This window comes from Dermacentor andersoni, chromosome 6 (genome assembly GCF_023375885.2).
Source record: "Dermacentor andersoni chromosome 6, qqDerAnde1_hic_scaffold, whole genome shotgun sequence".
Taxonomy (NCBI): Eukaryota; Metazoa; Arthropoda; class Arachnida; order Ixodida; family Ixodidae; genus Dermacentor; species Dermacentor andersoni.
In genome coordinates, this window is record NC_092819.1 from 68,572,101 (window position 1) to 68,596,112 (window position 24,012).

The window sequence follows — 24,012 nt, forward strand, 5'->3', positions numbered from 1 at the left end:
CGGGTTTCAAAACGAAAGTGCACATAATTCACCGATAAATTGTTGAATGCGTGGGTGAATTGTTGTGTGAAGCAAGCATGGTTGCTCCTGTCAATGTCGAAACCAGTGGCTGAAGGCGCAGTATTCAAAAGAAAGAAAAAGGGAAGAAAGCATGGTGGAGAGAGTCGGGAGCGCAAGCACGTAATCTCTGCGTGCATTCCCACGTACACTGCAGGTGCTCTTCCCGGAGGATACCCCGTGCGATACCGCTGGCTGTGAGCAGGAGGTCTACCGGCTGACGGCCAACCTGGATGAAAAGGCGCAGCCGTGCCACCACCTGTACAGCTTTGTCTGCGGAGGGACCAAGTGGACTCCGCAAGGGGGCAACACACTAGCCGAGGTGCATGCCGCCAACCTGGCACGACTGAACGACACGCTGCACAAAGCCGCCACGGTAACTATGGACGTCTACACCATGTGTAGGCGCTGTACACGAACAGATTCCGGGCCCTAAGGACTTCATCCTGCAGCATAAAATAGTAATTGTTGCCATAGCAATTATATGGACACTACAGGCTCATTTTCGCCGTTGTCGTCGTCGTCGTCGTGGTGTTCCCATAAAGTCCAAGGGCGATAGCAATGTAGCCGAGCGCCGCATGATGCAGGGGCGAGTGAAAGCGCGCGAAGGGAGAGGACGATGGCGGCTGATTCTCGCGCGCGCAAGAGAGGAAAGCGGGGAGGAAACGCGCTGTGTTCCACCGCGCGAAAGGCCCCGAGTGTAGAGGAGGGAGGCGCCCATAAAGCAATAGAAGCCAGGCGCAAATCCAGATGATGCCAGATTAGCGTCCCTGCGCAAATCTGGCATTAGGCAAACAAGTTCCAGTTACAGACCAATCTCGTTATTATCTACTTGTTGTAAACTACTAGAACACATAATTCATCAGCATATTATACAGTACCTCAACGATAAGAACATTCTTTCACATCATCAGCATGGTTTTAGATCGGGTTTTTCCACGGTCACGCAACTAATTGAATTCACTCACGACGTTGCTACTACACTTAACAATCGTGGCCAGATTGACGCCATATTTGTTGACTACTCCAAAGCGTTTGACAAGGTATGTCATGCTAGGTTACTTATGAACCTTGACTCTTTATTCAGAGGCATACACGGCAATCACTTGCTTGGCTGGATAAGAGACTACTTGCATCTGCTGTCCCAGTTTGTCTCATATAATCAGGCGCACTCATCTTCAGTCGGTATTTCTTCCGGCGTCCCACAGAGCTCCGTATTGGGACCACTTTTATTAATTATTTACCTCAATGAAGTCGAGAGTGTTGTTACTAACACTGCTGTTAAGCTCCGTTTGTATGCAGACGACTGTGTCTTGTACTCTAACATCGTCAGTGTCAATGCCCAGGAGGTGCTGAATAACACGTTCAATGCCTTCTGCAACTGGAGCAAGACCTGGCAAATGGAAATCAACTCCGATAAAACAGTATCAATGACCTTTTCGAACAAAAAGGAACCCCTGAAATTTGCCTACAGTAATGATGAGGAGATTTTGACTTCTGTCACCGAGTTCAAATATCTTGGTGTAATTTTTTCCTCCAACTTAAAATGGCACATACGCGTCGACTTCATTTGTTCCAGGGCTCTAAAACGACTTGGATATTTAAAAAGAACACTAAAACCAGCAACCAAGGAATGCAAACTAGCAGCTTACAGATCCCTCGTGAGGCCCGCTCTAGAATATGCATCTGTTGTCTGGTCACCCCACTGCGTATCTGATGTATCAAAGCTTGAGGCTGTGCAGAAGACAGCTATTAGATTTATTTATAATCGATATGACCGCAATTTCTCACCTTCTCTGCATTCTGGCCTGCTATCGTTTGAGCCGTTGGCACATAGGCGCACGTGTCAAAGGATTATAATGTTGCACAAAATTGTAAATGCTTCTGTCATTGTCGACGTACCTGTGACATTTGTTGGCTCCTCGGCACGTGTAACGCGAAGAGCCAATCCCTTGAATATTGTTCCCTTTCGAGCTCACTTAGATAGCTTCAAATTTTCTTTCTTGCCATTTACCATTGAATTGTGGAACACGCTACATACTAATCTCCGAGAATTGCAACTTGAGCGTTTTGTAGACGAAGTTCGTTTACATGTGACATGTTGATTGTATGTTATCTTGACGTACTTACCCACTCCTGCTATGTCTCAATTTTGAGACAGCAGTATTTGTAAATAAAAATAAAATAAAGAACCATGGACGCCGACGAAGGCGACTCAATTTCGCACATGCGAGAGAGTTGCGCAAGCAGGGGGAAAGGCGCATTGCACTGCGGGTAGGGGATGCAGTGGGGAGGGGGGGAGGGGCGTTGTACTCTGGCAGCAACTGCGCATTGCGTGGCCGCGCGCGCCTTATCTTGAAAGCGATTTGCATCGGGGGTTGTGTCCACGTACGATGGCGGTTCATACCTTTGTGAGTGCGGCGTTCTCGCCGCTCAATTTGCGCTGAAGCGATACACAGCACGAAGGTCACTTCGCTCGTTGCTTCCGAAACTGCGACTTTTTTCGCAGTATCTTATTTATTGCATATGTAATTCTGTGTGCCTTTTGCGTCATACACTATAGGACACGCTGAAGTTAAAGTCACTATAACACATCGATTTATCTTTACTATGCTGAGATACAATAAAGTAAAATGCGCTTCAATGCCCGCACTTCTTACATATTTAGAGTCTTGCAAGCATCGAATCTTAAGCGTGTTTGAAATTGAGAATGCAGCGAATTAGGCACGTTACATGACTTTGGAATTCTAGTTCTCGCCGAGCCATATAGAACGAATCGGGCAAGGCTGCCTCAGAGTAGTGCCTTAAAGCAATGAAATCAATAAACTTACCGGCTGCGAACATATGGGACCCTATGAGTTAAAGCTATTCCAATCTGTTTTTATTCCAATCTCCTGACGTCAAATTTGCGTGACCAGCAGCGCAAGCATCGGGCGGTGACCCGCAGCGCTGTCTGAATAGTCTCGTCAAACGCTGCCATCGTCTATAGGGCACTTTTATTTGCTTTCAAGACCAATAACATTGGCTACATTGAACAGTTATTATGTAATTGGCTGATATGAGGCGAGGAGCACGCTCAAGTGGAGAGGGTTTCGATGGAGCCGAGTTAGTGCAGTGAAAATAGATAAGCGGATGAGGGGAGGGGTGCCGGCGTCTGCGACTGGTCCGCTTGCGGTTACTTAGCTTGCGGTGGCTGGTTGAAAATCGCGGCAGCGTACAACGGAAGGTTAGGAATGCCGCTAAAACAAATCCTCAGCAAATATCAGTTGGCAGGGCGATTTCGTATGCGTTCCTAAAGGGTTCGATAACGTTATAAGGCCACGCAAAAAGAGTTATGCGCAAATAAATCCATGCTCTCCGGCAGGTGCAAGTAGCCAGTGCCTGAACAATCGTTGGGCAGCCATCTTCTATTCGTTTCGGAACGGGGCAGTCGACGGCTATTAAGAAAAAGAAAAATCTGTTTTTTTCGCATAATAATACATATTTAACGTTTACACGTCACTTTGACGCGGGGAGTTTTCGCGGTTTTGTGACGCCGCGTGACAAGCAGGCGAAGTGGGCCCAGCCCGACAGCTTTTGACCAATAGCAGAGGGCTAACAGCGAAAAGCCGTCGAATCAGAATAACTATTTTTGTTTTGTTCGGTCAAATCATGCATAATCAGTGTGTACACGCCAAATCAGATGGGAAGCTATCGCGGTTTTCGTGACGTTGCCTGAAAAAGGGGGAAGAGGGGGTGGCCCGAAAGCTTTTTGACCAATTGTGGAAGGCTGATTGCAGAATTAGAATAGAAAAGTTAGGAATAGATCTACGTTATAGCACCCATGGTTTGCACTTTGAGAAGGAACAACAGTTCCAGTCCATTCAGTTAAACAAAGGATAACCTGCGGTTGGCCCTACCGCTGTGGCACAGTCACCTCCTTTACTTTATCATGCATCACTCTCAATTATCTATTTTGCGCAGTGTGTGGCTGGTAAGAAGGTCCACAGTGATGGCTCGCTCTGTCATGCCATTTCTTTTCGACAGTAGTCAGTGCTAGCGAATTTCAGATAGGTTCAGCAGAATTACGCACAGTGGCACAAGTATCGATTTTCATCTGCCTAAGTTTAGCAGACTGGTAGAATGAAACCTATTTTCATGCCGTCGAAAAAGAACCTTCGCAGTTGACCGAATGCGGGATGCTATCCGCTACAGCAGCGGTCGCCAAACTGCGGCTCCTCGCGGGTCCACGTGCGACACGCGACTCTAGCTTCTGTGTCCCCCTCGCCCACATTTCAGCCTCTAAACAACAGATTCGTTTATCTTCTAGAATAAACACGCGCACAGGCAGCCAAACTTGCTTCACGAATAAGGACGCTCAATTAAGAGGCGCAATGAGCAACGCTGCACGAGTGGCATTCATTGTGACCACCAGCTTTGTTGGACGAAATAAAAAAAAACTTGCCACGCCCTCTTTTTCACTGTGGCTCTTGATTAAATATGTTGGTTTTTGATGGCTCTTCGCTGGCCACCCCTTCACTATAGCCACCGTGCGCGGGATCAGTCAGGACCCATATTGCACCATCAAGCGGCAGCGCGTCAAATGTAATGGAGCGTGACGGCCAGATTGGGCGCAGCAGGCGCAGCCGCCAGCTGTCTTGGTTGATTATGTGCCGTCTTTTTTTTCTGTTTTACATTGCCGATATACCTCGTGAAACCAAACCTGGACAATCGTGTTACGTTTCTGTGTTCACGACCAGTTACTCATGCAAACATGACTGACGCTGATCAGGCCATTCTGTTCCATGGGCTTCATCACAGCCTGCGCGATCCGTAGGCAACGCTACGTACAGTGCTGAGCAGCTGAAACGCGGTAGTCCGACCGCATGGTGGCCTGCGCTTCCTGCTCCACCGGTGAGCGCTGGCTGATGGCTGAGGAGTCGAATTCGATCACGAGGCATCACAAATACTCTCGGTTCTCTGTGATGCAAGCATTCATCACAAAGACTCTCGGTTACATGTGATGCAAAAACTCATCTCAAGGACTCTCGGTTCTATGTGATGCAAAATCTCATCAGCTGCACCCTCCGGCTTGAAAAGAAGTACCGACAGTCACACGCTCCAAGTCTCACGTTCCAGTCGCTGAGCTTTGTGCATTTCCGACGCTGCTTCGCTTTCGATTGGTTGCTCTAGCATAAATAAAGGAACCGTTCATTCGCAGGAGCTTCGTGTCCCATGTAACTAGTGAGTCTTTGCATACACACCCAGTTTTCGATCTGCCGAAAGGGGAGGGGGAAGCCCAATTCGTACCCTCTCTTTTTTCATTTGCACCCCCCATCAACCCCCCCCCCCCCCGGCGCATGCTCCTTGGCAAGAGATATGCACAGGTGGAGAGATAATATATGTACACATCAGTTTTATTTATTTCTCAAGTCAAGCGACTATTCAAAAGAGAGTGACCGCATGGTTCTTCAGATACTCAATAAATCAATGAAAAAAGAAACTGAACAACACGTAAACTCTTGGCAGACATTCATAACGTGCTTAGTCAAAGTTAGACAAAATACCACGCAACACAAACATTTCGTCAACAAGCTCATAATTCAAGTATTACAGATTCATTAAAAATCGTTTGCTTGTAAGAACCACTGGACCAGTACGAACATTTCCACAATAAGCTAACAATAAAAAAAAATTTAAAATATCTTAAACTCCTCGGGTGCAAAGAACACTGTGCAGTACAAACATTTCCCCAATAACCTAACAATATAATATCCAAATACACATCATAAACTTCTCGCCTTTCAAAGATCTAAACCAACTAACAAACATGATACAAAACAAAAAGACAAGAATAATACTCAAAGGCCAGAAGTCCGGGGCCGCTTATACAGCTTGAATAAAGCTATAGCGCTATATACTGTGATGAAGTTCACTGTCTTTGTATGCAAAGGCTACCGCCCAATCGTGAATGTGTTTTTACGCTCAGTTTATCTGTGAATAAACTCGTCCGCGATGTCACTGAGATTTATATTGCGGGCGAGCTCTTCGTGCCTATAAAGAAATGCAATGTGATTTAACCGCGCTTGTTCCATTGTTGACTTCGCGTAGGTTTTTACGCGACGGTGACATGAGAACGATCTCTGAAATGTGCGCAACGTGACAGGGATAGTAAAAGGAATTTTAACAAATTTAGCCACCTCTGGCAAAAGATCTCCCAGCTGCTCACAGTTATCGCCCGAAAGTATCTCTACAACATCCTGAAACGTTTTCGATAGTGTATTGCGCTGCCTTGCTATATGTATGAGCATACTATGGCGAACGTTGAGCCGTTCAGCATCAACGTTCACCGCAACGTTCACTGGATCTAGAACACTTTGTGTTGTCATCCTTCTCCTTTGTTAGTGCGAGACAATTCTATGTAGCCGCGGCAATTTAAAACTGTGCTGTTCTGTCAACTTTTAGTCAACTATAGTTCTTCAGTCGATTTGTCCAAAACGGTACAAAAGAAGACATGATGCCTCCGGATCCAATCGTTAATCTCCGACGAGGGGGGGAGGATCAAGCCTTCCAGCAGCCCCTCCCCCCCCGCCCTTAGTCAGCGCTTATGGGTCATCTCCTCCGCATGTGTGACGGCTGCGCAAACTTGGCACCGAAGGCGAACGTGCGTATTTGTAGTTATTTTGCCGCCCTACCAATGGCGCAGTCTTCCCTCCTTAGGCTATATTTTCTTTCCTCGCGCTTCCCAGTTCTGGCTGTCTCTGGTACACGGCTCTGGGTGCTGTGCGTGGACGGAGAATGCCAACGCAGTGGCATGTTCCCACTTGCCATCAATACCGCCATTACACGTGTACCAGCCGCCGGCGATGGTTCTCGTCATGTTAAATTGTGTGAAATAGACCAAAACTGTAGATTGGGGCCATTAGTTGAGACGGTAAGAGCAACACAGCATCGCAAAATAATAAAAGAGACAGATAGAGAACGGGAATCTACTCACACAAGCGCGATTGGCAAGCAGCGCAAGAAAAAGAAGAGTACTTGGATTTTCGGGCTTCTTGTGCTGCTTCGCCAATGAAGACGCATTAACGATGTTACAATGTTAATGTGCACACCGAAATAGCATCTGCAGATTAACTGCTGGACATCTACATTTTAGCTTGCTGCGGTGAGCTTTGTAATTCTGGGTGCATGTTAACCGCCATTTTCAGTCATTTCCTGCTTTTTATACTACCTGGTGCGGCGAATAGGACATGCATCGTACAAGCGGCAACCTTCCTCATAAGCAGAAGCATGGAAATGCGTTTTTTCGGATCGTCAGTCAACGTGGGCGAGTGGAAGCACCGCGTGCCCCTTCTCCCCGTCGTCGGCGTGGCATGCCAGCGCCCTTAATGGTGCTGCTGTTCGCGGCGCTGTTGGCCAGCGCGCTTGCGGTGCCTTACGACGATCGCCCGGTGCCTACAGCATACTGGTTTGGCTCAGCTAGCAGAGCGACAGCCCTGGAAACGTAGCGCGCTCTGCTAAAATCTTTGGACCAGGATTAATTTTTCTTCTACTGCAAAGTTTGGTTTTCGAAGTGTCTCTTGGAACCGAGACGAATTTTTCATATGAAGACTTCATAGCATTGCGAAAATAAATTATTTCTTTGCTAGTGTCCTAAAGTTGTATGCACGGAAATGCTCTTTCTGCTGGGATTAGACTACAACGCAACTATAAGGCAAAAATCGTGAGCCATTCCACTCTGTGAAGGTGGGTGACCAGCGAAGCTGCGTAGCACACGGCATAGAATTTTGAACAAAGGGGCGAACACACATTTATTTTCTTGATTGGTGGTCGTCCGAACGAAAGGTGTGCACACACAATTATTTATACACATTTGCGCGGATAACTATATATATATATATATATATATATATATATATATATATATATATATATAGTCCGCGCAACTGTATGTAAGTAAATGTGCGTGCGTACACCTTTCGTCACGACAACATATATAGCCTGTGCATAATGACAGGGATGAGCCATTGTATGCTTGTTTAGGGAGGTATGATCCATTGCTGATGATGGCAGTTTTTTATTGACACCGAACAAAAATTCACGGAAGCCTAGCCATAGACAGCTTCGCTGTAAAGAAGGAACTTGCGAGAAATGCTGGCGCAGTGAATATTGACTCTTCGTCTCCCCTAAAGTGATTTCTAGTGTCCGGTTCTGGACAAGAAGCAGTCAAGAATACGTATTTTACAGGTTTCCAACAACGTTTTATACTGAGAGCAACAGCTCTGCCTATTGAAGAGGAAGGAACCGTCCCTATGTACGAGGGGCGTTCAATAAAGATTTCCCCGCACCCACTTCCTTTGGACGGAGAGCAATGAAACTTTGCAGATTTATTAGTTCTTCTCTATATAGGTGCCACCCAGGGACACACGCTTCTCCCGTCTTTTTATGCGACTGCAAACACCTCGCTTGGTCGACAGGTTGTTCCAAAAGCCATGTGACTTCAGAAATCATAGTCTCATCATCTGCAAAATGCTTGCCCTTAAAATATGACTTCATTGTTGAAAAGAGGTGGAAGTCCGATGGTGCGGGGTCGGGTGAATAAGGGCGATGCGGTAGAATTTCAAAGCCGCAGCAGCTTGCTTCCATCTGGGCAGCATGTGAGTTGTGAACTGGGTCATTGTCTTGTAGAAGGCGCACTCCCTTGGTGAGCATGCCACGTGTCTTGCTTTTGATGGCCTCCCGCAATTCCCGCAGCAGTGAAGCATAGCATGCCCCAGTAATCGTGGCACACTTGCTAGGAAATCCATCAAGACTACTCCGTGCTGCTCCTAAAAGACTGTGAGCATGACCTTGCCCGCCGAGGGCTGGGCACGTGTCCTCTCTCGAGGTGGTGAGTCCAAGTGCTTTATAATCGACTTGACTTTAGCCTCCGGATCATAGTGATGGACCCAGCTTTCATTCTGTGTAATCAGTCTGTTGAAAAAGTCATCCTGGTTTCCATGGCTCTTGGTCAAAAGAGCCTGGGAGCATTGGACTCGTTCCTGCTTTTGGAAAGGTGTGAGCAGCCGGGGAACCCAGCGAGCGGACACCTTACGCATATGAAGATGGTCCTGAATGATGTTTTTTCCACGGACCCCACACTAATCTTGACATTTTGGGCTAGGTCTCGAATGGTTACGCGGCGATTTTCTAAATGGCGGCCTCCATTTGCTTAATGGTGTGTTCATCGATAGCGGAGTGGGGTCGCCCTGCAATCGGAGCCGTTTCCACCGAAATCCGACCACATTCGAATGGACGATGCCAGTTCTTCACGACATCATATAATGGGGAATCCTCCCCATAAACCTCTTTTATCTGATCGAACGTCTCCCTTGGAGTGCTGCCTTTCAAGTAAAAGAACTTGATGACTGCTCTGTATTCGACTGCATCCATTATCCCACCTCACACCACTTCAGCACCTGTAAAAGAAAGACCGCTATTAGTTCAGAGTGGCACATTGGCACGTGACCTATAGTGACTTATGTCATTAAACATGCGCAGTTTCAGCATCCTGCAATGAACAGAAGTGAGTAAAGGGAAATCTTTATTGAACGCCCCTCGTACGTTAATTATTCTTGTATACATAAGAATCTGCATCGAGAAAGGTGCCGTCGTACATCTCTGGAAGAAGATTGACCTTGAAAGGAACAGTAAGAATAAACACTAAATCAGTTTCATGTGATAAAGATTCTTTGATGCCTTCGTTTCCGTTCATTTCGCAGTAACAGATTTACTACTAGGAATGAATGAATTTTTTTTTTTTTATCTTCGCGTGGGAACTGCGGCACCAGTATATGAGTGTGATGTCGCAGATTTCGATATATTTTTGTGCATTTCAGTTAATGTATATCAGTACAAGTCTCTTAAAATGGCTCAGTTGAGGTTCTGGCTCACCTAGAACGCGATGTAGTCAATTTTCGCCGATAGTAAGAAGTATATGCCCCGAGCAGGTGACATCAAGATTCATGGTGTAAAGGGAAGCCGGTGCGGAAACCTCTAGAGTCGACGACTGTCTTTCATTATCGCGTCGTATCTCATTGACCAAGCTAACGGTCAGATTGGCTTTTGGGGTATTGTGCAAGGGTAATTTACTATACAGCTCACAAAATTTTTCTCTTTAGCGTGCCTTTAAGTAACCCGGTTCGAAACATGTGGTAAATGCTCGAAATGAGGGAAGACAAAACAAAGGTTCGCGAGTGGTTTCTTGGTTTCTATTATGCGTTTGTTCGCCAAATAAAGGGTAAATTTTGGTCAATCAATCAATTATTCATCTTTATCGAAACTGTAGTGGTACGTCAGCGAATAGTTTTTTTTAGATTATGGGTTTTTACGTGCCAATACCACTTTCTGATTATGAGGCACGCCGTAGTGGAGGACTCCGGAAATTTTGACCACCTGGGGTTCTTTAACGTGCACCTAAATCTAAGTACACGGGTCTTTTCGCATTTCGCCCCCATCGAAATGCGGCCGCCGTGGCCAGGATTCGATCCCGCGACCTCGTGCTCAGCAGCCTAACACCATAGCCACTGAGCAACCACGGCGGGTTATCAGCGAATATGCAGACAACGATTTTAGAGGTGCAACAATGTGCAGCGCAGATTGCGCTGATATAAAGCAACCATGGTGATATCTGCTATAACACTACTGTATAGGATATAAAAGAGAGCGTACGTGCATTGTTTCTGCCAAGAACTAAGACAAAGGGGCTCCGGAAAGGGTGTCCCTACGTGAACAAAAATAGACAACTTGACGAACGTTCAGATAAGTTGTTGAAGACTTCGGGAAGGGGCGCCCCTTAGACCAGCTATTACTTGTCCTCGATGAAAAAAAAGATTGTTTTATGTCCACGGCGCTCCAATCTTGCATCTGCTATAAATACCCTTCATTTACTTAGAGGACTGCCACAAAGATGGTGTGCGAAAATGCATTCAGGCTTGTGAAGCCAGGAACAGGTCAACCTTACGAATACGAGCAATGGCTCATGAGCAATTGCAATTCTTCAGTCGCCGTTGCAGCCTCTGCATGAAACGAGCCTCCATGCTATAACATAATTTTATCCCCTCATTATGTCGAATAAAAAGACGATTGCTCTATGGCGAGGTGGCTGCTGAAAGGAAATGACAAAGCGTTCTTGCTACTCATCAGCTTCCGAATCCTTGACACGCATCCTCATCTGTCAGGCGATGCACGCAAGTAAACATCGTCTTGACTAATTACGTTTGCACAAATGCTATGAAAAGGGCGCTGCAACATTTCTTTATTGAGTTTTTCTGCGTTTTAGCACGTCAAAATTGGCCCGAAACACTGGCAAGGACAGTTTTTCATTCATTCATTTCCGCAATGCAGGGGACAACAGCAACAATGAACCGCGCAAGGAAATGTGGCAGGTGTCATTGTAGCATTGAAGTGCAGGGCAAGCTGGGAGCATCAGTTTAAAAGACGAAAATGAAAAGCGTCGTTTGTCCATACTCGCCAGTCTCAGACTGCCACAGCGCCTGCGTCACCCAATGCAGCAAGCAACTCAGTTGTTTTGCGGTTCCCTTCATACCATATCGCCGCCTCATTCAAGGGTTGGCCCTATGGCGTATTTGGTGTAATCGTAAATTTTCTTGCAAACCTAGTCCACTGTGGACATTATTCCGACCTTAGCCGCGAGGTTGAGAACACCTCCAGTGTTTACATTGACTGCCGGCTGCTCAAAAGTCGTGTTACGCGGCCTGGAGCGCCAAGCAAGAATTTTCGGCCCACATTGGTGATACACAAGTAAAGGTCGGAAAACATTGTTATTTGTGGCATTGGTGTATTACTTATGACTTCCCCCATATGATTGTTTAGACCCTTTTGTAATTAACATTTCACGTTTCTTTTTGCAATCGCTTCTCAAGCTGATTCTCCTGCCGTCGGCAACCACTACGGGCACCGCCACGCCGCCGATGTTCCGAGAGTTGTCCACCCTGTTCACCGGCTGTCACGTGGCATACAGCATGGAACTCGACCTGCACGATACTATGTACGGCTTCCTGTGGGACGTTGGCGTCAGCGCACGCACTTGGTTGCTCGACGCCAACAGCCCTGAACGTCTTTTAGATAAAGTCGTGGAGCTGTCCCTGAAGTCCGGCGTGCCCAGCTTGCTGTGGTTACACCAGAACCCAGACTCGGGCCTTCTGAGCGTGGAGCCAGCGAGGCCGCTATTTGCGGGCCCGGTGCTTCGTGACTGCTCGGAACACGACAGCCAAGAGCAGCTCACGCAGAGAGTGGTCAGCGCCATTGACGAGGTCACGCAGAACGTGGACGAGCTGGCCCACGATCTGGCGCACCTGCACGCCGAGCTCAGCACGAAGTTCGTGCCTCGCAGAGAAGCCTTCCTCATGAAGGCCAGTATAAGCATTAAAGATTCATATTCACATTCTTAAATCTGCACTTTTCTCGTTCGATCAATTTGGGGTATACTTTTGCATGACTTCCATCTAGCGCTGCACTTCAGTGTTGGTGGCGAGTTTGCTTTCACAGCGGCGTGAAAATAACGCTCCGAAGAGGCGCGTCATTACTTTTGTGCGTTTCCGCTGGTACATCAAGTTAATCAAAGCGGTACTAATATCACCGAAAGTGATCCTTGGACCATTCGGCCTTAACCTATTGGTACAACTTCATGCCATAACCGCAGCACGCGCTAAAATTGCACACTGCATGGATCGCTGACTGCAGTCTCAAGACACCAGGCAACCTGGCCTTTGCAAGTTCGGCGTAGTTTATGAGATTTTAATGGCCTGAGGCTATTGGATTGTACACGAAGTTGTGCCGTTTTGTTTAACTGCATCTTTTTAGCTAAGAGGTGCGAGCATAAAGCAAAAGTCCTGCATGAAAATAAAGACGCACTATTGCATACATAACACAAGTTTAGTTGGTGGGCGTGACTCCTAATATTGCGATAAACATTCTTTGGAATCTTCATGTGCTTTTTTATATGATGTCCGTTTGTGACCTCTTTAACGCCAACTTGTGCCACTGGATATGTGCCACTGAGTATGGGCCGCGGCCTATGTGACCAAACAGACTATTTGTGGAGGGCAACTTATGCCTTTGAGTATGTTGAAGTGGGCATGGACCACTGGGTCGCTGTGTATATTAGTAATCATGTTAGAAGATCATCGTCCATCAATGATTCTCAAACGGATGGATGCCCCGCCAACGTTTTTATCCTTTCCTACGTTTAGAATCGCGGAGTTCCGTGTAGTCAACAAGCACCACCTCCTACACCATATTCGACATGATTTTGACAATGAATGTTCAACAGCAAAATCTATCAAACATCTTGTAACTTGTAAAGAGAGAGGAATATTGCGAACGGGTTGGTTTCGTCACTGTATGCGAATTTTGGTATCAAGACTTTTGATGCTTCGATCGTCCATCACCTTATGATGAAAATTGTTTCAACAAACCCACGCACTTGGATCCTCACCAGGCCACTTTTCAACCTTGCACTGAGCAATGTAGCCATGGCTTGAATGAGAAATTTCTTCCACGTATATACTCTTCGAGCCTTCAAATAACCACCTGTATTGGTCGATTTCAAATGCATTTCGCGACTGAGTTTTCAACGACAAAAAACAGTTCGACAAAAACGAGAAAAACAACAAAAAACAGCGAGACGAGCAATTTTGCTTTCAGAAATTGTATTCAAAACACCCACAGACATTGAGAGAGCATCGCGAACACTGAGGGGAATATACAGTTGCATACGTTTTTTTTTTTTTTTTTTGACGCGAGAAACCTTTCTGTGATAGAAGAGAGAACCCATGAATATATACACCAACCCACTACACTCGCTAAATTGGACGTTGTAACAACGACCAGAGAAGTAGAAAAGAGACGGTAATTTTGCTACCCATTGTGAGAAATGTGGGAGCCACTGTCTCACTAAACAATTTTGTTAGAAGTGTGGTCTAGCACCTACGTCGCCAGGGAAGGCGACGTAGGCGCGTGCCCGGCAATACTTGTTCACTCTGCACGTGGTCTCCGATTGCACTGTTTTGCCGTAAAAGATGGTCACGTGGACAAGGCAACAATATGACCCGGAAGATTCCTTCGGTTCCCCGCCGTCGACTGTGGGTCACAAGCTACACCGTGGAGCTCCCTCCTTTTTGGCCCCAGCAGCCAGAAATATCGTTCTACAAGTCTTTACCGTGAAGGGCCTTCGTGTGTCAAGCATGGTTTTAGTTGCCCTGACTAAAAGACATTTGCTCTATCCCTGGTAAACATAAAGGAGGCTATTGATGCCGGTTCTTCACAGACGTTTGCACTGGGGGGAAAGTGTGTTAGGGCATTCTTTTCTTTCTTTATATTGCAGCGGTACAACGGACATTCTATGGGTGGCAATCAGCACTTTGTCCTGTGGAATATTTATATTCTGGATAACGCGTTGATTCTTAATAGGGCGCCCTAGAGCTATGACGAGGCAACAACGTGGAGGTTCAGAATAATTTTCACTGCACTCGTCTCTCTTCAAGGCACGCTAATTCGCCTCAGCAAAGGAGCAGTGATTTCGCCTCCATCGAAAGGGGGCTGCTGCAGCGAACGTCAACCCCTTGAATTTTTTTCTCGGCAGCCCAGCATTGCTAGTGATCCTTCTCGACCGCAAGGCGAACGTGATGCAGTAGGACGACGATTCGAACAATGCTAGGCGGTATGGAGCATTGAGGCTGCGGACAAAGAAACGAAAAGATAATACAGCATTGGACAGATTTGTGTAGCACGCTTTTTTGTGTGCGTGTTGCCTTCTTTTGCGATATTACCGTGTTCCGCAGAGAATCCCACTAAGACCAGCGTCTAATATTGCGAAGATTTAACGGTTGGGCAAAACGCTCGCCGCGCGTGCATTGGTGAGCCCAAATGTAAGGGCACTAAACTGGTCGACGCCGTAATACGTAAGAATAAATAAATAAATAAATAAATCAGTCAATCAATCAATCAAAAAGTGAGCTTTATTTAAACAATACAAAGAATGCGTACAATATTAGTTGGACCAATAGCCTATGTGGCTAGGCTAGGGCGGCCTTCGCGGGGATCGTTTCATCAAGAGACTAGTTTCCACTTGCAAGAACGGTAGTCGATGGAAGAAAACAGGCGCATTTGAAACAGTCGAACACATCTTCGACGCTTGGCACGGGGTGCACGCCGTTTGTTAAATCCATAATGAGACTATGATAACCGACAAAAAAAAATTCGAGCACTTTCCTCCTCGATGACATGTGATGCCGGCAACCTAAAGAAGATTGTACCATATCTTTGCAAGCATTTTCTCAACATCTGCTTGTAAAACATGGCGCTTTGGCACTGACACAAGTAAGGTGGCCTACAAATATGGGTATTAAGCGTGCGAGTCCGGGAGTGCGCAATGCATTGCCATGAAAAGGCGAGAAATTACTGCAGACGAGACAACGACGATATCAGACGCCGGTTAACGCAGAATGCAGACATATTGTATTCTCGCTGCAGGAGGGTAATTAGGCAGCGAGGTACCTTGAAGGAGATCTTGCTGGCATGATCTCAAGTTTAGATAAGCGAGACACGTGGGACGACCTTTTACTGCCACGATGGTGCTGAGACAGCCTGACATGCAAGGAGGACGCACACGGTGCGATTCAGTGGCCATTGCGGCGTAACACTTATCGTTTCAAAGGACTCGTCGAACAAGTTTTCTACAGATGCCGTCAGGTTCCAATGATCGAAACCGGCATTTTTCCCACTTTTATATGTCGTGTTGAACTTCTAAACTTGCAAAGCGTCTCCTGGCTCTTAAAGGACACTCAAAACTGGAAAATGCGGCGTAGTCACCTGCAGCGAGATGAGAAAAAGGCACCAGGGATGCTTTTGTTTCAGGAAGCACGTGAACGAAGTGGGCGCATCGATGGTGGAGCTCCATGTGCAAGAAGCCCATCGAACAATTGACAGAGCAAACATCAAGTTCACGTGAAAATAACTTCGTGTAGCGCCGGGAAGAGAACAGACGCGCTGGGACCGGCTTTGGAAATGCGGACATTACACATTCTGAATGTGTCAACAGTGCTCTTATTGGCAACTGTGACGATAGGTTACACAGCAAGCGCCATAAGGCTTTTTCAATGACGGCGAAAATCGGGGCATGATCACCGATATCTGTGCACCAGTGACTATGAAGGCCTTAACAGCTCCTTCCTCAACCACATCACTTCTGCTACTTCTCTAATCACTGACTGGTCAAGATGCCGCGGCAAGTGCCCCTAAAACTACTGGAGTGCCGGTTGGCGTTGCAAGTAAGAAAATGAAGTTAAATAAATAGATAAACACAAAAGTTCAATATACATGTGCGCCAGCGAATAACGTCTTCTACAGTCGTTTCTCGCCGTTTGTATCCATGTCACCGCCTTTGCTTTTCCGCAGGCGTTTCCATGTCACGAAGCTTCTTACTCTGCCGGGGGACTCTGCACTTGGCGATTTTGGCATCCATGGCCAGGAGTTGGGGAGAGACGACCTATGTGCTGCTTTGTGCATTTCTTGGCTGACAGCTGTCTGAATGGTAGCGTGTCTGCGCAAGGAATCGCTACAGTGCTCGTCAACCTGTCGAGGCTTGTACCAATATTAAGCTTGCTCGTACGTTCACGAATTCAAAACAACGGGCACATTTTACAACTATGCGTGTATCTACAAAATAAAATTCCATGCGCCAGTGGTACAAGGCTCACCACGAAAACTGAACGACATCCTCACCAAGTATAAAATTCGCTCTAGCACTCTTGTTTGTCAATTTTCTTGTGCTTCTCTTTCGCTACGCTATCCTCCTGCAGCCATTGTGCTTACAGAAATACGGCCTCTCTTTGTCCATCACAGATGCAGAAGGCCTTTCACTTCCTTAACGCCTCTCAGCTGCGATCATGGCTGCACATCTTCCAGAAGCACTTGCCCCACCGGAATGCTGCGCGCAGACTGAGACCGGACTCTGTGGCACTCTTCCGGCATCCGCACCTGCTCCCAAACGTCACGATGACAGCGTTCGGCCAGACCCTCGCCAGCGCTGGAGTCTCCCTGGGAAAATTGTTCGTGCTGTCGACGCTGCTCGAACCCGTGTTCGAGTGGGAGTATCAGAGGCACTCCGTGATGGAAAAGGACGACAGCTTCGAGGTCGTCCGCATTTGCGCCAAGGTGGGGCTTACGCAGGCGATGACTGCACGACTTGCCACCATCGCTAGATGCGCTTATATATTCTGCGCTCACTTATATATGCAAGTGAGAGTCTGCGAGGATTGTAGGTTGAAGACACACGTACGAACAACGATGCTTTCTTTCCTACGTTTCGGCCGCTGTCCAGCCATTGGTACCCGGCCGAAACGTAGGAAATAAAGCATATAGTCTTTTCGTACGCGTGTCCTTAACCTAGAATCCTGGCAGACTCTCACTTATACATATAAAGTTCTGAGAAAAAGCCCGACTTACTTTACTTTTTGTCTAATTTATTTATAATATTTGGGTCGGTGCAACAACATTTGTCAAATGACAAACATATACATGCCTAAGAGATTCCTTTTTAACATGTGCGTGATGTTCTTTCGCTAATGGCAACAACATCCAGGGACTCCGTAAACGGTGGCGGAGATGGTATGCAAATACTGGTATGCAAAGTGTCTCAAGGCTCGTACCTTGCATGTGCCACCGACAACGCACGCAAATAACTAGAGTAGACGTATAGAATGAACGTATACGTTTGCTCGACGCAGTATGCAACACCAAACTTGGGCGCCGGCACGACTGTCTACCTGATCCAACCTCCACCGCATTGAGCAAACCCCAATTACTGGAAAGAACGGTGACATCGCGACGATTATCTTGCTTCTTTTATTTTATTCGCACTCTTTCCTGCTTGCGAATGCACATTATACGTGTATGCACAGTGTATGTACTCCTTGAAACACCGTCCCGATACATGCCAATCGCGTCGCGAATATGTCAGCAGCTTGACCGGTGCATTCTTCGCACGCCTATTAGCCCCGAGAACTAACTACAGGGGCGCTGCGAGCGCCGCTCGCGTGACGTCAGGGCAAGGACTCGCGCCTGTCGTCTGCTACAGTTCGGGCGGTGTCCGGGCGCTTTCTGCGGTGTTTTCGTTTGCTCGCCCTCGTTCTCTCTGCTTGTATACTGATGTTGGTCGTCTCAAATATATTTTAACGGCGTCTTCATTTGGGAAAATTTATTCAACGAGCTTATTTCTTAGACGACAATGCAGCTCTAGAAGGCAACGCTACCGTGCCAGCCGAAGGAGCGCAGACCAGCCCATTGCGGGTTTTTCAATCGGCAACCGCAAAAATATAGAAAATAAGAAGCCAGTTATGATACCATATCTGCCGCGGTGCAACAAGTATGTCACAGACGCTGGCTATATATGACTTCTACAACAGTTATAACCCGCTAAAACTGCTTTGCTCACGACGAGCAGTTCATGGTGTAATATCGAACTTTTGCGCTTCTTCACAGAAACGCTCGGCATTAACGCGAGGACTTAACTAATACTGCAGTTAGGTTCTACAAGCACAACTTGCTTCTTTGACTGCTTCTTAAAATTAGGCGCTTCTTCACGTGTTTATTTTAAGCGGCGGTAATTTGAAGTAAAGCCAATGAAGGCTTACGTCTACTTACAGAATACAAAATGGAACGTACCAATATATATTGCCTTTTCTGTGCTACACGTTCAACTCACTTGAGAAATTTACTGGTGATTGTTGCTTGAGGAATATACATGACGAATTTGTTTGGCGAACTGACACAGGCTGCTCGGCCCAAATTTTTTTAGAGAAATTTGCCTTTTGGGCCATATGGCTGCAGTCAGAAAGAAGTCGAAGCGTCAATCATTAGTAGTATGGGACATATTGAAGATATGATTCCCCTGTGGAGGGTCAAAAATTAAGTGAATATATATGTAAGTCTTGCGGTGTTTTCTTTATGAATGTTTGCGATTGGATTAGAGCAAACTTTATTTTGCCTGCAGTTGGGCGAGGTTCTCTTTTATGTACCGACGAAGCGAATAGTTCTCCGTTTGCATAATTAAACAACGCTGGATCGAGACATGGTGAGACAGAAAGTGCTTGAATTTTCCTTTTCTAGGCAATCTAAGCTGCGCTGTAGTAGCTCGAGAATATTTTAGCCATTCCAATTAGAGCTGTAAAGAAATGCTTTATGGTTTCAATTCGAAGTTGTAGTGGACTGATGGGTTTCACGAACAAAGCGTGCCTCGCCATACCGACAGTCGGTTGCTACCGCTGCGTGCTACCGTTGCGTGATGGGTGTGCCATATTGTCGATAAAGGCTACTGAGGGCCACTATGAAACATTTCATCGCTTGCAATTGGTTGGCTCTCGATCTTAACAACGAAACTTTTCTCTCGGGTGATTGCTACTATGGTATTTGCGAGGGAACTATGTAAATACTCTACATGACGCGCCGTCGTGTTTGCAGCCATGAGCGATTCGTTTTTTGGAGGCCTGTTTCAGAGAGGGGTGAAACTGGCAGCAAACTTTTCATAAAATATGGGTGCCTAACTCTTTCTTTCACGCATTACTAAATGGCCATATTTGGCTAGAACAACTCACCAGAGTAATAAGAATCATGGTGACAGCTTCGCTGGGCAATGTCTTTCTAGCACGGATAACATGCTGACGCCAATTACCAAGATGTTCCTTTCATGTAAAATGCAATATCTCTCATAGCTAAATTCTAACGGAACGTTAAGTGTTTAGCCAAGCATCGTACACAACTTCGCGTATTGAATTTGCAGAGATTCTTTTTACGCAAAATTTATGGACAGACACGGCGCATATATGCATTGTAAAACCAGTAGCCCCGTTCAACGCTACATAGCTTGCGATATTTAAGCCCCAAATATTATTGACTCACGTGCTTTAGGAGAAGGAACTGTGGTTCAGGCATGGCAGAAGAAAGAAGCCGACATACCCTTCAATAAGTGCGGCTCGAGCCACCCTTACCCCAAGCATACACGAAGGCAACGAGCGCGCGCGGCCGCCGAGCGAGACGGAGCGAGCGGCGTCCTGGCCGTGACGTCACACGCGAGAGGGCGCCACTCCTAATTTTCGCCGCTAATAAGGGAAAAGGTTAAGCTACGCCGGCGAAAAAGAGTCGTGCCCAATCTTCTATCGCCCGACCACTTGCATTCAGTGCGTTCGGTGCCGCCTTCGCACACTCCGCGTTGCGCTATCTTTGCTACGGCAAAAATAGCAACGCGTGAAAGGATAAAATTGTGAGTGTTAATATTGCGCAGACGCTCATGAAGACTACGAGCGTTCGTTAATCAATCATGTTTACATAATTTACTGGCAGCGACAACCATGTAAAGTCCTGTGAGGCCTTGTAGCACCTAGTTTCTTTCAATTCAGGCTGCACCACCTCAGTCTCGGAGGGATAGTGGTACACGCGAGTCGTATGCCCGCCACAAAGCCGCCTTCGGAAGAGAAGATAGACAGTTTCTTTCTGCCATCACCAAAACGCGTATGTGAAAGAACCAAAACTCCATAAGGCATTACAATACACGCTTGTAGACGCTTCTTTACAATTCTTGAGCGCACGTGTAAATTCTATTTATTTATTCACTTCCTCATTTGGAGTTGTTAGCAGTCGGTGCCTGTCCCGAGTTTCTGTCCCTGCACTGCAGCCATAATATGCAAGAAACATGCTCTAACGCTAAGGCTTCTCGTATAAAACTGCGCATTAAATGGCAGCGACTGAAATCTCGTGACTCTCGCAGGAACCCTGTCGGAACTTGCGACCGCCAGGTATTGCCAACAGACAACGGCTACACACTGCTTGCATCCAGTTTTCCCAGTCATCGCCATCGGCCACACACTGTTCTGCAAGTTATTGTCTCCAGCACTGAGGCTGTAATTCGTGCCCCACAACTTTACACGGAGGGTAGTCTCTCACTATGTGCATGGAACACTTACGGATCTGCCGAGATGACCCCCCACAAGCCACAGTAAATAACTTATATTCTTCTCTTCGTAGAAACATCTGGGACGTCGGGGCCATTTGACCACACCGGAAAACTAGTGGACATGAGCAAGGCAGGCAGCGCGCACTTGCTTGGTGGTGGAAGTTCACCGTGGAGCAAACCGAGTGAGCAAGAGTCAGTTCCATCCGGTCTTCGCTCGCTTCAGTCCTAATGCTACACCTTTTAAAAGAAACAAGAGTAACATGTCCTGCCAGCGGGATTGGCTTGAAAATTCCCGTGAATATCCTACTACGGCAAAAGCGATGCAGTGCCTCTTCACGAGTGCGTTCTATTTTCCAAGGTAAAGGGTTGCAGGCCGGCAGCAGCAAAACCAGATTTTGTGAACACTGGTTTTATTAACTGATAAAAAGCTACATAGAGGTTAAGGCGGCACGGGAAAAACCATTCCACTTAGATTCTTTGCACCACAACCCATCGAGGCGGAGGGGTATTCGCGTAACACAGCTCCTAGCACAACAGTGTAGCACGCAGGAGAAGCAAGCCAGGACGGCACTACACCTCATTGTAAGCTCCGCCCACTACCTGTGTCGCACGGGCCAAGCTTTGATTGCGCGCACTAAATACTATGAAGATCTACTCGATTTGCTTGATGAAAGGTAAAAGGATGTTCCAGCATTGGGGAGCTTGATGACAAAAACGGACAAATGGATAAGCAGTGACATGCAGAACGAGTTAAATGAGATCATGGCCCACACCATACAGCGAAAAATTGTTAGACATGCGGTTTCCAGCCAGATTGTGAAGAGCAGTTTGCCATCTGCATGCATTGGGCTGACAGGGCTCCCAACGTCCACAAAAACTATATTGGCCTCTACATACGGTAGATAACACGCCTTCGATGTGGAGCGCACGGACTTGTGTACAGTCTATCGGCGACTGGGACTGACTTGCGATACGGCGACCGCGCTGCTATTCCCTGCAGCCCACTCGTCCATCGTGAAGCACGCTCTTTCGGCACTGCTAGACTACTGCAATGCGACGCACTGGAGAGCGCGGCTCTGAGCCCCGCACTCACTTTTTTTCCCCTTGCCACGTTCGTCCTGTCTTTCTCTCCTTCATCTTTTTCTTCCCATTCCCCCCTTCCCCGTGCAGTGCTGTTGAGGTGTCCTCCTGTGAGAGACAGTTACGGCGCTGCACTCATCTCTTCCGTTTCCTTTTCTGAAATCACTTCACACACACACACACACACACGCGTGACACGCTGTATATGGCCATCATAGATATGATATTGCGCCTTGGCCTTTATTTCCAAAACATCCGTGGCCATTGCTTTGACGGGCAGCTAGCGTGTCCTGCCATTTTGCAGGAGTCCAGAAAATATATTAGTAATTCTGAGCTTAAATCTCTGTACGTAAAGCGTAGCGATCATTGTGTAGATGTTGTATTGCATTGGCCATGCTTTTATAACCGTAAAAGATATTTCCCAAGTTATTCTTGAATTAAAAAAGCGCAAAAGTGTTTATTCGTATGTTGTCCCTCCCTCAGTAGGGGATCCATCGGATGGGCAGAGATGATAGTTTTCTGCCGCTGCGCCCTACAGGGTGGAATGTCAGAGTAAAGCAGATGAAAACTTTCGATGTCAATTACGCCAGGGTCCCAGAAACAATTAATGAAATCCTTCAAGGAAGAACCTTGCCCAAACTAGTCCAAACCTGCCCTTCTAAGGCCGATACCAGCAAAGCCGTTTTGAAGGGTTACCAAGCACTCCTGGGAAAATGTGAAACGTTGTTGGGAGTAAATATCTCCATAGCTCTGTTTAGTCCGTGTTAGGAACTAGCAAAGGTCCTCTAGCGCTCAACGTTAGTGCTGCAGGTCAGGGGCGTAGCCAGAGGGAGCAGGAGCTTATGGGACTTCAGCCCCCCCCCCCCCCTGAAATTTTTTCATGCTGTCATGCACCGCCCACCAAAACAGTGCACCGGCGTCGGAAATCATTCTGGATTTTATCTAGAATTTCTTTTTCACGCTCGAAAAAACCTTTTGGAGCGAACATTGCGAACTCGGGCTGGATTTCGTAGCAACGCCCATGCACCTGGAGTCGCATAAGGTCCCATCGAGCACAAAGTTTCAAGGGCGTTTTGATGGCGAGCGGGCTCGTCGCGGCATCTCGCGGAGGCCGCGAAACCTACGGAGCGCATGGATTTCAGTTCTAAAACTTTATGAGAATTGTATACCCACAAACTTTTGAGGTATACAGTTTTCATAAACTCTTGAGGCTAAAGGTGCATTCCCATTTCCAAAGTCGTGCTTTAGATTTTCAATTGCGGAGCTTTGTGGTCTTAATGTTCTTAGAAACAGTTAACGCCAAAGGTGCATTCACTTTTATCAAGTCGCACGTTGGACCATACAACGAGACAAGCCAAATCAACACACTATCAGACAAGTTGACAAAGCACGCAGCGAGGTCAGGCCCCGCACACTCTCAAGTTCAACAAATGGCCACAGAGGGCGAAAAATCAATCGAGGCGCGTTTCAGCGTAAGCGCGCAAGTGGAGCTACTGTAATTTGGTCGAATAGTTTAACTTGTGCTTTCTCTGCTAGGGGCGCTGAACATGCTGAATTTTTTAATTTACACAAACCATTGACATGAACAATCGAGGTGTCTAAGGATGCTTTTTTACCTCAGGCAAATAGGCAGTTGATTTTCTTTTAATTTGATTGTTGAAGCTGCTTTTTAGTCATAGCGTCAAGGTTTTTGTGCTCGATTAACCACCGACAGCCGACAGCCTATTGGTATCGATGTGTTTCCTGGCCGTTGGTGTTCGAATACTACGGCGGTAAAACATTTTCGAAAGCATGCTGGTTTCGTCTGCGAGTCATTACATAGACTTGCTGTAAGAAGGTCTACTCTTGGCAAAGAATAGTGCCTCATTTTGTTTAGGCGTTGACTA

The 24,012-nt window shown here is 46.8% G+C and overlaps 1 protein-coding gene across 1 annotated transcript; it reads left to right on the top strand.

The window, feature by feature from the left end:
* The first annotated feature begins 194 nt into the window (after nt 1-194).
* On the top strand, nt 195-12,488 carry LOC129382411 (uncharacterized). Its single transcript, XM_055066293.2, has 2 exons — nt 195-433; nt 11,961-12,488. Exon 2 carries the CDS (start codon nt 12,009-12,011, stop codon nt 12,486-12,488), a length of 480 nt encoding a protein of 159 aa, XP_054922268.1. The 5' UTR covers nt 195-433; nt 11,961-12,008.
* Nucleotides 12,489-24,012: the final 11,524 nt, after the last annotated feature.

Coding starts and splice junctions, on each gene's coding strand:
- LOC129382411 (XM_055066293.2), top strand. CDS start 12,009: ATGTTCCGAGAGTTGTCCACCCTGTTCACCGGCTGTCACGTGGCATAC.